Below are 14895 nucleotides of genomic sequence, written 5' to 3'. Positions count from 1 at the left end.
AGAAATAAAACATAAGATTCCATTGCAGTCACCTGGGGGGGGGAAGCAAAGATTGTATAATATTATTTATTACAACTTTAGCTGCCTCATATCTTCATCCACTCATTTGGTCAGGAGACAATACAGCGGGATGTGATAGCTTTGATGGAGAAGCTCAGGACCACTTTAGGAGCATGTTGAGAAGTATTTACCCTCCATCACAGGGACAGCAGACCATGCTCATGGGAGAGAGTGGCTTCTCAGTTGAAGGCAGGGGCACAAGGGAAACCCAGGCCACAGTGGTAGCAACAATGGTGAGAACATACCAGGTAATGGAATTGCATATGCCGAGCCCCAGAGCAAAAGAGAACTTGGTGTAGCTACCAAGAGGGCTGCAGGAAGACCAGGGCATAGAATGGCAGGTGACTTTCAATGAGAAATAATAATATATATAAATGTCTGGTTCTTTTAGTCTTCTAAGAAACAGCAAACTTGCTTTCATCTAGGTACTGCCAGGCAGAAATACAGCCCCAGTTTTCTAACAGAAGGTTCAAGTCTAGATTTTTAGGAGAAATCCCCATTTCTAAATGTTTTTGACAAGGCCGAATGCAATAAAAAGTTATGGTGGCCAAATGTAACTAACTAAAGAGTGCTGGTTTGTCATCTCTAGTCAGGAACACTTATTCTCAAGGTGTGGCCAGGAAGTCAACAAAAGGTCACTGCTGATATCTCAGATTTGAAAATTCTCAGGCCTGGCTCCATGCCTTAAACAGCAAAACCTCTGTGGAGCTTGGCGATCTGATTTCACAAGTCCTTCCGTTGATTCTGAGGCAGCTTCTTGGAAGACAGGTCTCATTGATTACTTGAAACTTGAGCATGCTCATGCCATTTCGCCAGTGGCACTTGGACAGGGATTTTTCACGGTCCAACCAGACTAAGATGCCAACAAAAGCTCCCCCTGTCTCATGTCTTCCTCTTTCCTCAACCTTAAACCATACTTTATATCCTCCACTTAACATCTGAATTCTCCTTCCTCGACCCCAAAGAAACCCTCTCAAGCCATTCCTACACCCATACCACATGAATGTCACCCTATCCATGCCATCTGTTGTTATCAGCAATGATAAACACAGGTGAGGAGCAACCAGAATATCCATATGGAACAGATTTGGGAACTTCAGTGACACAATGGGATAGTCACTGACTGGAAAGAACAGCACAGTTCTTTATTGGCTGACGGCATTTCTCTCCAGAGCATGTGTGCGACTGTGTCTATGCCAGGCTTGAAGGAAAAGTATTTTATGGACTCAATAGCACTATCAATAGTAATCTGGTTAGGATTTGATTACTAAGGGAAAAAAACCTCTTGCCAGTTGAAATTATGGCATCATAGATTGAAGGAAATTAATGTCATTTAGAGGTGTAATAAAATTCTACAGGTTTAGCATGTTTTAAATGCATTTGCATTGATATGTATGCATGGGGTATCTTCTTATTGACATTTTCTAGAACCTCTAGGGACTGAGCTGCTCTGTCCCAGTGGGGCCCTCACTTTGGGCCACATAACATCGGATCCCACTCTTCCTATCAGGTGTACATTGCTTGTTTAGTGGTTTGGAAATGAAACAAATTTGAAGTAAAACCAAGCTGTGATTCTCATCCACTGTTAATCCCAAGCCACATACTGGGCTTAGCCCTTGCCCAGCCTTGTAAAGCAAGCAAAGATCATAGCACCAACTAGATGACAAGAAACATTGCAGAAATCTTAATGTGGGTGGCTACCCCTTCAGATCATCCATTGAGAAGGCATTTTGATCCATCATGGGTGGGGGACTGGTGAAGTGTGTGATACAGGGGGTCTCCATAACTTCAGAAGATAAACATGAGTGCTAGGATTTGGTCAGCATTGGACATAGGAGTGAGCATAGGAAGCCATCAATGTGCTTTAAAGAAGACACATAAGCTGCAGACATACTTCTGAAACATTGGAAGCAGTGGAGGCTGGTACCTGACTCTAAGAAAACTCTCCTTGTCTATGTTGTTTATTAAGGATCTCAACTCCTATACAAGTTCCCAGAAAATCTGAAAAGCTATCTGGGTTGATTCAAGTGTAACTGCTGGGAAGTGTGGGGAAACAGGTCACCCTGAGCACACTGAGCCTTTGAGGACTGTGCAGTCCCTTCCTGGCACTATTTTCAAATATCATGTCTTTTTTTTTTTCAATTTTTTATTAGATATTTTTTTCACTTACATTTCAAATGCTATCCCAAAAGTCCCCTATACCCTCCCCGCACCCTGTTCCCCTACCCACCCACTCTCACTTCTTGGCCCTGGCATTCCCCTGTACTGGGGCATATAAAGTTTGCAAGACCAAGGGGCCTCTCTTCCCAATGATGGCCAACTAGGCCATCTTCTGATACATATGCAGCTAGAGACACAAGTTCTAGGGGTACTGGTTAGTTCATATTGTTGTTCCACCTATAGAGTTGCAGACCCCTTCAGCTCCTTGGGTACTTTCTCTAGCTCCTTCATTAGGGGCCCTGTGTTCAATCCAATAGATGACTGTGAACATCTACTTCTGTATTTGCCAGGTACTGGCATAGCCTCACACAAGACAGCTATATCAGGGTCCTTTCAGCAAAATCTTGCTGGGTTATGCAATATTGTCTGCATTTGGTGGCTGATTATAGGATGGATCCCCAAGTGGGATAGTAAATATCATGTTTTATGACAGTTCACATGGATATTTTTTAGAAGTGATATTTATGTACACAGGAAGTGCATGCTTGGATCTGTATAGTACTGGGTAGTCTTGGAATTCTGTTTCTCCAATTTAACCTCCCTTTAAAATGCATTTATAAATTGAGGAACCTCTAGAAGTCCTCATGTGAATTATTGTCATAGGCTTCTTCGTTAGGACTTTTCCCTGGGGTTACACTCATTGCAAACACTACATTTTCATCCCACCAACAGGACAAGTAGTGGTATTTCTATAGAACCACAGCAAACAGCAACCTTTGAACCTCACCATAAATGAACTAGTGTCATATCCAAGGGTCAACCTACCCAAGATCTGCTGTTGTGAGCAAGTTTCTTGAGAACACCAAGGGAAGAGAGCAGGAGCCTGCTCTGAGTCCTGCCAGCCACAGGGACTCAAGGAATTACATGGCAAATTGTCAGTATCCCTGCCCATGCCTTCCTGGGACATATAAAGTAGCTTTAGCCACATGACAAAGTTCACAGTGGGATGAATGCAATTGGACTTTCTGAAGACGCCCTGCCTATGCACAGCTTAAAAGTATGTTATCATAGGTTGTGGGGTTTGCCTTACTATCTTTATAATTAACATTGTCGTCTCTTTTGATTTTGAGGAAATCTATTTTGTCATCATGTTCTTTTATGGCCCCAGATTTTGGTTGCCTGCAAGAAAACTAGTTTTCTAATCTAATAGCACACTCTTCTATGCTCTCTCTTAGAGATGTGATATTTCTCCATTAAATTTAAGGTCCAGGAGCTGGAGAGATGCTTCAGTGGTTAAGAGCCCTGACTGCTCTTCCAGAGGTCCTGAGTTCAATTCCCAGCAACCACATGGTGGCTCACAACCATCTGTAGTGGGATCTGATGCCCTCTTCTGGTGTGTCATATACATAAAATAAATAATCCTTCAAAAAATAAAATAAATTAAGGTCTAGTTATCTCATGTGAATTTCCTTTTGTGAGATGAGGTATCAATTGGAGTATATTTTCCCCCAAACTCTTATCTAACTATGTATTTGCCACATAATATAGCAATCTGATACTTCAGAACTCACCTACTGGATCAAAACCATGGCCACACAAAAGCCTACATGGCAGTGTTCAGAGCAGCCTTATCTATTAAACCATTAACCAGAGCAGATGCACAGGTTGTAGAATATTCACTATGAAATATTACTTGGTAATAATAAGGCACAAAAAGAGTGCAACATGAAAAAAATCTCAAGAACGGTATAGGGAGAAAAAAAAACAAACCCATAGGGGACTTCACAATGTGTGATTCTCTTTTTATATGTGAAGCCAAAGAGGCAAAATTAGGGTGATAAAAAGTAGGTGAGTAGTTGCCTGAAGTGATGGTCTGAAGGTAGAGGCTCATGACAAATGACTCCAAGAGCTTTTGTCTGTGAGAAAAATGCACTGAACAGCTGTTGCTGTTTTGGTTTTTGAGACAGGACCTTGTGGAGCCCAGCTGGGCCTCAAACTGGGTAGCAGGGACAACTGGACTTCAAGCTGGGTAGCCTTGAACACCTGATCTTTATGCCTCCCATGCACATGTTGCCATGTTCAGTCTCAACACCCTGATTATAGGCGTGTTCACAGTGTGGTATGTAACTCCAATGCCTTCCTGTTAAAACGGGCAAATGTGGTTTGTAGGTTTATAAACTAGTAAGCCTAGGAGAAAGGCACATGAACAAGAGTAGATAGAAAGAAAGTGAATTTGAATTTAAATTGCAATTTTCCTTTTCTTCAGTAGGCACTAGCTCTCTTTATCTGGAGGGGTTTTCTCTGATATTAAATTAATGCCTTCAGGGAAGTCACCCTCTCCTCTTAACTTTACATGTCTTCCTGTTTAAAATGAATTTCTTGTAGACGACTTTTGTTTCTTGGCCCACTCAGTCTCTGCTATTTTGTTTGGTATATTTAGTGTATTACCCTTCAAAGTGAGGGTTGCCAGAGTTGAATTGGTAATTAATTAATAATATTATTTTATAGCATTGTCTTGTCTTTATTGCCTTCCATACTTCCTGCCTTCTAGTGTTATTTGTTTTTTGTACAGTTTCTTTTTTTTTTCCGCTTAGAATATCAATTACATTTTTATTTCAGCATTGGGCCTATCAACTCCAAGGGAGCCTTACCCATGTTAAGCAAGCACTCTGACACTCAAATATATCTTGCTCCTTATATTTCCAGAAGTTTCTTTAGTAATTACCCTAGTGATAGTAAAACCCAGTTCCAGTGGTGGGCAGGTCTACTTTGTGACAGTGCCCTACCATAAGGAAAGGGCCAGCAATTTATGACAAGGCCTTCCTAGCTCACCCCTTCCAGACTGTAACATTTTTGTCCTGTGTTCTATTTGTTCACATGCTACGGGCATCAGATATACTAATGTTGCTTTTTCATACAAGTCATCTTGGTAGATTAATTAGGAATAAGGAAAGTCAAGTATGCCACCCTCCTCTAAGGCTGCTTTTTTGTGTTCATCGAATTCCTTTAGAGTGGCACATAATAATCGTGCATATTCGAGGGGTAAAATGCGGTGCTTTGATAGGCTTCTGCATGTGTACTGAGGAACTAGGATAGCGCAGACACACCTCATCTTTTTTTTCAATAATTTTACTTTACATCCCGATCACAGGGTCCCCCTTACCCCCTTCCTCCATGTCTCATTTTTGGAGACGAGAATATTTAGTCTATCTTAACCATTCACTCTTTACTGTTAACTACTGATAGATACCCTGATTGTATAACAAAATTGATCCTTAGCCCCCATCTCTCCTCTTTCCCTTTCTTCCGTAACCTCTGCTTACAGTAACTACTACTTAAATCTCGACCATGTAAGGTGTTCTTTATCCACTCACCTTGAACATAGAGGTAGATTTAGGTATTAATGTTTATAAGCAGTGCAGGTGCCCCTTCTGTGCATCATTTCCTTTAGCTACATACATACATTGGGTAATTATTTGAACTTTTAGAAGACCCTTGTGCCAGTTTTTGTTTTCCTGTACTAACTTGGGTTCTGGACAGTACTGGGTAAGTGCCCCTTTGCTTCTAACTGGTGAGAGGCAGTAGCTCATTGAGTCTTGTTTCCCTGATTACATAAGTGATGCTGGACACTTCTTGGGCTCCTTGGCTGTTTCCAGATCTTCTTCTGAGAGATTATCTGTGCAGATCTCTAACCTGTTTTCAAATCAGATGGGGCCTGGGCATGTTACTGAGGCTGTCATATATTATTTATGTATATATACACATATACACATACACACACACACACACACACACACACACACACACACACACACACACACACATATATATATATATATATATATATATATATATATATCCTTCACACACACAGAGCTTTCTCCTCTAGGCTCCCTCTAAGATCCTTTATTTCGCTCGGCAGACACCTTGCAGTTTGCAACTGTCTTATCTGTATTGGGAAGATCAGACTTTTTGTCCAGTTCAACGTCACCTCTCTCCATTGTCCTTCGGTAAGCAGTTTATAGTTCCATCTGTCCCCTGTCTGTGTGTGAGAGGGGGCTATTCCATTTCTTTGCTTTTGAGGACCACCATTTATTTCATTTTAAAATTATACACATTAAGTTGACTTCCAGAGTAATCGGTTTCCCTATAGGTTTCCATCCATACCTCATTGGCTTGATTCTCCAGTCTTGACCTGTTCCTGCTGCCTCCTCGTCCCCGCTATCCCCCGGCCCCCAGTACTCCCTCTCTACTTGGTTCTCTTGTCACATCTGCTCCCCCCCGCCCCCCCAGAGTCTCTTCTTCCTCTAGTTTTCTGACCTTCCCCCTCTCTTCTCCTGCCTGGCTACACAGCTTTACCAGAGGCTAAGGTCCGTGTAAGAGAGAGAACATACAGGCTGCCTCACTTAATGTTTTCTAGATTCACACATTTCCCTGTAAAGTTCATTTTTTCCCCTATACAGAGGAATAAAATCTCATTGTATATATGAACCACATTTTGATCATCCATTCTTCAGTTAATGGATATCTAGGCTGACTTCATTTCTTGCCACTGTGACAAGACCAGTGGAAAACATAAAGGTCTATGTCATAAGGTGTGGCATTCTTTGGGCATATTCTCAGCAGTGCCAACAGTTTTTATTAAAGAGACTTTTCCCACACGCCTTGGCTTTGGGCCCTTTGTCATGTATTGATTCACAGAAATATAAAGGTTTTTTTTCTTTTTCAAGACTTTCAGTTTGATAGATCATTTGTTAATTTCATGGCAGTACCATGCTGTTTTGCTTATTATAGCTCTTTAGTATATTTTGAAGCTGGGAAGTTCTGCCTCAAGTTTCTTGTTTGTTTTAGCTATTTTTTGTGGCCTCATATGAATCTTAAAATTTATTTCTCTATGTTCTATAAAAATGTCATTGGTATTTGGTGGGGATTGGGACCAGGATATCTTTGGGAATATTTATCCATACAGATCAGTATCTCTTTTATTTTCTTTTTCCCTGAAGGATCTTTAACATTTCTTGCAAGATAGGTCCACTCATGATTCAAAAAAAAAAAAAACCCAAAAAACCAAAAAAACAAAGAAACTCAATTTTTATGAGAAATTACAGAAAATCAAGAGTAAAGAAAACAAACCCTAAGACTAAAAATATAGCTAAGAGTTAGTATTCTTTACTTTTCTCTTCTCTCTCATTTTGACATGGGATCTATCTCGCTATGTAGCTCAGGCTGGCCTTGAACTCCAATTCCTTCTGTTTAGGCTTCCAAATGTTTCTTCATTTTTGAGGAACAGTTTTCTCTAGGATTTAGAATAGCATGTTGCTAGGGTCTTTGTGTGTATAAAACAGTTCCATAACACAAGCCCCAGCTTGTGGTGGCAATCCTTCTGCCTCTACCTCCCTAACGCTGAACCTCTCACACTATATGACTGTGTATTCAAAGAAGCAAAAAAAAAAAAAAAAAAAAAAAAAAAATCATACTTTATCTTGATGCAGCACTAGCAAATTTCAAAGAAACAGATTGGTTCTTTCCTCCAAGGTATCCATGTAGCAAGATTGAGTGTTCATATGAAATTCTTGTGGGGGAGAAAAGGCTATATCTTCAAGCAGACACTCTGTCAGTACCTCTCTGCTAAGCAAACCAAAGATATTTCCCCTAAGTATTAGACCATATCAACCTGATTGAGGCTGAACTTGGGTACAAATGAAGACTGCTGCCTGTCTTGGAGATGACAGGAAAGTCAGGTGTGAGAGGGAAACCCCCACCTTTTCAAATTCATTCTTATTTTCTTCTCAGGAGAATGAGTGTGCTGGGTTGCACACAGGAAGCAGCCGTAGAAACCAAGATGAGCTCGGTCACACACAGCTTCCCAGAAATGGAGTAACAGACTTTTGCCTGTAATATGATAGATTTAGATTTGCAGTTTTCACATGCCAGGGAAGATATTTCCCACTCCTAGGGCTCACCATGACTCTACTTGAGTGGGTCTCAGATGAACCTGCGTCCCGTGTGCCCAAGTGATGCTGATTTTGTGGGTCCAGGGAACAACACTGAAACATTGATTTTGAAACCATCAATGCTTGATGAGCTTTTGAGAGTGGTTCTCAACCTGTGGAACTCGACCCCTTTGAGGGGTGGCCCGATGAGCTTTTCTGACAGTGATTCTCAACTGGTGGGATGCGACCCCTTTAAGGGTCACATATCAGATATCCTGCATATCCGATATTTACATTACAATTCACAACAGAAAAAATTACAGTTGTGAAGTAGCAATGAAATAATTGTATGATTGGGAGGGGGAGGTCAGTTCAATATGAGGAACTGTTTTAAAGGGCCAGCATTAAGAAGGCAGAGAGCCACTGCTTTATAAACCACCTCTTAGTTCTATGAATCTTTCTGGTATTCCTTAATGCCATTTATAAGTTATTTTTCCCTAAATAGTGGAAACCTTTAATAACAAAGCTGTATATGAACTATAACCCTGGACTTATAGACAACTCACTCCATATTTTGCAGAGGATATTGAAACTCATGTATGGCTGGGGCAAAGCCAGGAACAACCCACACATTTGAGTCTAAGTCAGGGTTATGACCTCAGTTTCTGAACTAAAACAAACAAACAAACAAACAAAACCAAAAAATCTTAAAGAAGAAGTACCTTTAAAACAGAGGCCTTAATAGCCTTCCCAGGCATGCCTGCTACAGTGCACACATCGCCCAATGATCTTCCAGATACAACAGTGGCCCCATAGAAGAAGCTGACAAAGGTTGTTGCCATCTGTTTTCATAAGAATAATCTATTATTCATAGAGCAACACATCATGTGACAGCATTTCCCCCAAAGCATTGTGCTGTTGAAGGAAATGTGGCCATATCTGGCACACTTTGATGACACCAGCATATTTCACCCTAAAAGGCAGACCTATGAAAATGACCTCATTTGAGGCCACGAAGCCCATGCTCTGAGCTCAGGCTAAGACAGTCCAGGTGTGTGCCAAGCTAGGGACACTGAAACCAACTCTCTGGGGGACTTAGCTAAGAGAGCAAGGTGTGGCAATGCCCCCAGGACCTGATGGTGGAAGGGTAACACCACTGTTTGCATGGGTGAAGTGCTTAGCGATATCTTCTACACAATGTATACCTGGAGAGCTTGCTTGACAAAGCTATTTGGTAGCCCTCCTTTCCCACAGGGACACATCCTAAGATCCCCTCTGGAACCACCAACAGTACTGATCTTGCTATAAAATATCCATGAAATATATATGAAGTCCAATTTATAAAGCAGGCAGAGAAAGGCTTAACTAGTAGGAAACAGTACAGTTTGGACATTATTTTGACGTAGTTTGGATCTTGAATGTCCCCCAAAGGCTTATGTCTTAAAGGCTTACATTTCTCCAGGAGGTGCTTTGGAGGGGTGGGGGGTAGCCATAGCTTGAGCAAGTGGGCCCTGGCATGAGATCTTGTGATCACTGGTGGCATAATTCTGTAGGGAACTGTGGGGCCCTGGTCCCTCTCTCTTGGTCTCAGGCATTTCATTGTCCTGTGGAGCCTTCGCCAGAATAGAGTGAACTGATTGTGGCCTGAAAGCTCCAAAAGTGTGAGCTGACAAAGCCTTTGTGAGTTCATTATCTCAAGCATTTGTTGTTTCCCTCCCCCCCTCTCTCTCCCTCTCCCCAACTCTCACATATCAATACCATATTATACTGACCCTTTCAGGGATCATGAGATGATGCAGTGCGTACAAAAAAAAGCTCAAGTGGCGAACGATGTGGACTTAGGGTACTGTTGATCTTGTTAACTGAAGAAGCACAGCAGTACTATGAGTTGATGGGATGACTAGCGGGTGGGTAGCATATACGGCATAGAGACGGTGGACAATGGGATACGTCCTGTACCGGGCAGGGAGAACAGTTCAGCAAATGCAGCAGGAGGAAGAGGGAGCACACACACCAGGCAGAGAAGGCTTGGACCAGAAAAACAATGGTTTGGCTCACCTTCCAACTGCAGGGCCTCCAAAGCCAAGAACAGCACAGAAAATACAGAAATGAAAGCAAAGGGGGGAGGCGCTGTTTTCTTTGAACTGATATTAAGTGGTCTCAGAGTGGAAAGTTAATATGGCTTCTCTCTGAAGTCTCCATTCCTACCGCAGTAAGTAAATCCCATAAGCAAACCCCCAAAAAAGAAATATAATATTCCGGAATGCTCCGAGTAGCTGGGAAGTCAGAGCAGACATGACGGGAAGATGAAGCTTCGTAGGACTGTGGTCTGATATGGCACTGGAAAGCTCACCTAGCGCAATCTTACCTGCTCCTTAGGAAAATGTTAACCCTCCTTAGTGGCGTGGAAAACTTCCATTTGACTTTGCTGGCAGTTCCTTGGGAAGGATGCACCAGTCTCGGGGCTGGCTTTTTAAGGACTTTAAAAAGACATCAAGACATATGATTGAAAACCCAAACACAAATTTAGGGCAACTGGCAGATATGCTAGCGACTGGTCTACTAACTATTAGAGGAAGGGTGTTAATCCCTTCTGCTTGACAGTGGGACTGTGGGTGCCTGCTCTTGTGACTTATATCCTCATGGCTTATTAAAACAAGGCACACTGCAAAAAATTTTGTTAAATCTTAGTGGGAAGGGCATATGGGTAGTGACTGAGCCAGTCTCCACATTACCTACCTTTATAGATTTTTCTGACTAATGAATGAAATTTAAAGCCAGGAGGCAAAGGTTGACTGGCAGCAGCCTCTCTTTTAGCCAGAAAAGCAATGATCTCGCCCCTCCCCCATATGATCTGTATGACAAGGCTCTTCTCTATCTGCAGATAGCTCTTGCTCACACCCAGAGGTTTAGTGCCCTAGCGCTCATAAAAGAAAAGGCGACAGAGTCAAGGTACGTTATCGGTTTATTAGGAAAGTACCAACACCACATTCTTGGAAATTACTGGAATTTTATTTGCCTCAGGCTTATGACTTGCAACCAAAGACATTGTGCAAAGAAAGCAAAGATTAAGTACACTTTCGGGAGAAGGAGACCATACACATTGGTAACACGGGAGATCGGGTGGACAAGAGAAGCCATCCAGGGTATTCTAGACACTGTAATACTCAATAGCATTGTCAATAAAACAAGAACAAAAAAAAATTCCGCAATGTTTACAGTAGACATAAATCTTATACAAGTCAAAAAGCTTTTTTTTTTGTTCTTCAGATCATAGAGCATAAAATGGAAAAATGTATATGTAGGTGATATCTAACTACTGTACATTTGTCACTAGTCAAGTTGCTTATATGTACCACAGTGTAAAAAAGAGAAAAGAGAAAACCAACAATACTGAAACAAATGAAAATCTTGAAAATCGCCTGATGAAAAACAAAATAACCAGTGGCTTTGAATGGTTCCTCCCGGCCATCAGCACTGCAGAAGATAAAAATCTTCTCATCAGAACAGATGACAGAACCCAGCACATCAAACTGCTACCAAACCTGACCCACCTGTAGAAATATACTATCCACCCACATCTTTTCCATCAAAAGCTTTTTGTTTTTAATCTTTGAATCTTTGAGGCCCATTTGGTCACAATATGTTACAAATATGTGTGTGTGTGTGTGTGTGTGTGTGTGTGTGTGTGTGTAGTGTGTCTGCACGCATGTGTTTCTTTTTTTACACCATGATATCATATGTTTGTCTGGCACTACCCTAAAGCTAGTTCTAGATGACAATGAGGACGGAGAAATAACCCAGTGTGCCCGAATGGCAAGTGAACTCACTGGGGAGGAAGGAGAGGGGGAAGAAAGCATTCGGTTCTGCCACCGCGGGAAGCTCACGTCCAGGATGGTCACTCGTTATCAGTTCCACTTGCTTCTGACTGTTCCTAAAAGAAAGAGGTAGACAGACTGAGCGCACTACAGCCCTTTCTGTGGAAAGACAGACTCTAGAGGAATGGGTACCCTCTATGCCCCCATGGCGAGTGCTGCATTAGCAAACCCAAGGCGATGCCTGCCAGCTGCATCTGCTGTTTGCCACTGGCGACGTCTCTTCAGAAGAGAAGTCTAACTTTCGCTAACCAGTTCTACCTTTGTCTGAGCTTGGGAAACCTGTCCCATGACAAGAATAAGATCATGCTTTGGATGTCTGCTCATTGGTAAGTCATCTCAAGGAAACATGGTGTTTCAAATGTAACCGAAATCTAGTAAGCCAGGTTCTAGAACTTCCCGATCCTGCCGGAGTAGCAAAGTGTTAAAGGAAAATCAAATTCACTTATGTACCAAGATGGAAAACTGTCTTTCCAGAATGAGAGCTGTGTAGGGGTTGTCATGTTGGGGAAGCTGAGCTGCTGTGGGACTGGCCAAGTTTCTGTCTGTTGTTCCCCAAGACCGGCAGAGTCAACAGTGTTAGACTGAGGAAGCTCCTGGCGTCTGGATTCAGACCCTACCATTCACTCCCTCGGAACCCTCAGAGTACCCTGGACCCAAAGTGATATCTATGAGACGATGCTAATATAAACGTTAACTATTCCTCAGATTGGAAGGTGCTGGTTTGATAAAATACTTCCTAAAATTTTCCTGATAAGAATAAAGCCTCTGGGTATTTAATCTCAGGCATCGCAGCTAAAACCTCCGCCGCCACAATGCCTTTCCTTTCCCCCCTCTAACCATTATTTTATCTGAACTGCTATATACTCACAGCAAGCTGGGTATGAGAGATATAAAATATTAACCAGCCATGAAGAAAACTGCATTTGCACGTACGTGTACTGGAAGATTGAAAAGGGGAATTGCAATGGAGAGCTTTTCATTTCTACAGCAACACGAGCAGCTTTAGATTCTTTGTTCTAAATTTCACTCAACATGACTCCCTTTCCCAGGCCTCCTCCTCCTGCTCGGCCTAAGTGAGGACTGTGTACCCCAAGAGGGCCTGGGACCTGGAGCACGCAGCCGCCTCTGCCCCGGCCTGTACACTCACGTTCTCTTCCTGTTCCTCGTCACTGTCAAAATCGCTCACGACGGGTTTGGCTTTGCCTCGGTTTGGCCGCTTCTTGCCCTTCCCTGTGTCCCGGCCTTTCTCTTCCTTTTTATTCAGCTTGATTTTCACCTTCACAGATTTCGCTAGAGCAGTCACAAGAGAGACCCCAGTGAGAACTCAGTCAAATTATTATTATCCCACCTGTGGATAGCAAGTCCGACTTCCCCCAGTGCTGGAGAGCCTCAGTGGCATGCCATTTCACCCTGCTTGTCTAGATAGCATGCGCCCACCTCTTCTACATGCAAGCTGGTCCCTGTTTGAAAGGTGAGGGACACAGGGGAGGAGGAACTCGGTGTCGGGTGGGGGTGGATCTTTTTCCTGGCTCCCGATGGCTGAGCAGAGCAGTTATCAAATAAAAAAAATTTACATTAATTATTACTAAATCTTATAAAGGGTTGTTTAAAAAAAAAGGATGATTTCACTGTGTGCACTATTTAATTTAAACATTCAAGTAGTAGGATGGGGAGGGACTCAGTGAGGGAGAGACAGATAGGGGGACGGCATTTAGGATGTAAATAAACAAATAAAATAAAAAAATAAAAACTTAAGTCATTTGAGTAGCATTTTTAATGTATACAGACAAAATGACAAGCAAAAATGACAACATGCCTCCCTGACCCCATTTCATGACTCTCTACTGATTATTTCCAGAAAAAAAAAAGCATAGTTTATACCTGTAAATAGTCTATACTCTAGCCAACAAAGAATTCAAATATATATAGACACACATACATGCACAGATATCTGAAGCTTTATTTAGTTAGATAAATCTTCAGGCATGCCCACTGTGCATGGCTTGCCTACACAAGGGAGATAGCCATATGTATCAGCTCACACACGTAGCTTCCTTTCAACCCCTAAAAAGTTCCCACACACCATCTACTCTATAATCAATTTAACCAGTTCCCCAGTGATGGGCGCTACAACAGAGAGAGCCACTGTGAAGCCATGTTGGCAAACTTTGGTGGGGGTACAGTGGTAGCAGCCACACAGGACATTCTAACACTGTCAATTGCATTGTCAGGAAGACTGCAGCCATTTCTGCTCCTGCTCAGAAGAGTGTGACGTGCTATGCCACCTCAGGAACTTCTGGAATAGGCAGCCCACGGCTATGACTCCACGTACTTGAGGATAAGTCACGAAAAGGTGGGTCTACCACATAAGCCAATCCCCGCAATGTTTGTAGATCTCAGGACCGGCTGGATCTATTTCAGTGGGGGTGGGGGATTTGATCACTGCAGAAAGAATACGTGAGCTGAGGCTTCCAATCTCTTTGGGGAAATGTAAGGAAACGGCCTGATTGGAACAGTGAAATTAAGACAGTTTGAAGCATTCGTTAATGTTTTTGGATCTGTTAAGTGTAGAAATGTATGCTACAAAATATCAGAGAACTGGAACACACATCTTCACATCGTATAGATTATGGGACTATACCTTTCACCTTCCAATTCACCTACACTAATTAGCAATAAACCAGATGATGTTTGTGAAATCAGGTCTCTATGCAGACCAAAATTAATAGGCGCACTAAGATCAGTTTGAAAATCGATGCCTGTCTAAGTAAGGCCTGGGTCCAGCAGTGCCCTGTGGGAACACGTAGAGGGCAGGACCTCTCTGACCCAGAAACACTGGGATGGAGCCTCACAGTCTATGTTCC

The 14895-nt window shown here is 42.3% G+C and overlaps 1 protein-coding gene and 1 long non-coding RNA gene across 24 annotated transcripts in view; one reads left to right on the top strand and one right to left on the bottom strand.

Moving 5' to 3' along the window:
- Nucleotides 1-14895, top strand: part of 4931403E22Rik (RIKEN cDNA 4931403E22 gene) — a 55107-nt gene that overhangs the window by 34486 nt on the left and 5726 nt on the right. The window contains exons 2-3 of the long non-coding RNA NR_045306.2: nt 13316-13502; nt 14267-14384. This is a non-coding gene — a long non-coding RNA (RIKEN cDNA 4931403E22 gene). The remainder of the gene's footprint in view (nt 1-13315; nt 13503-14266; nt 14385-14895) is intronic.
- The window catches only part of Smarca2 (SWI/SNF related, matrix associated, actin dependent regulator of chromatin, subfamily a, member 2), a 173249-nt gene continuing 169454 nt past the window's right edge, over nt 11101-14895 (bottom strand). For all 23 annotated transcript variants that reach the window (XR_386502.3, XM_006527282.4, NM_011416.2 and 20 more), the window contains 2 exons: nt 13179-13321; nt 11101-12087 (listed from right to left, as the gene is read on the bottom strand). Coding sequence is in view for 22 of the 23 variants with exons in the window: in XM_006527282.4 (XP_006527345.1) it covers nt 12052-12087; nt 13179-13321 (179 nt within the window). In the remaining variant the exon portion in view is untranslated. The remainder of the gene's footprint in view (nt 12088-13178; nt 13322-14895) is intronic.

Source organism: Mus musculus, chromosome 19 (genome assembly GCF_000001635.26).
Source record: "Mus musculus strain C57BL/6J chromosome 19, GRCm38.p6 C57BL/6J".
Taxonomy (NCBI): domain Eukaryota; kingdom Metazoa; phylum Chordata; class Mammalia; order Rodentia; family Muridae; genus Mus; species Mus musculus.
This window is presented reverse-complemented; position numbering and strand designations above follow the sequence as displayed.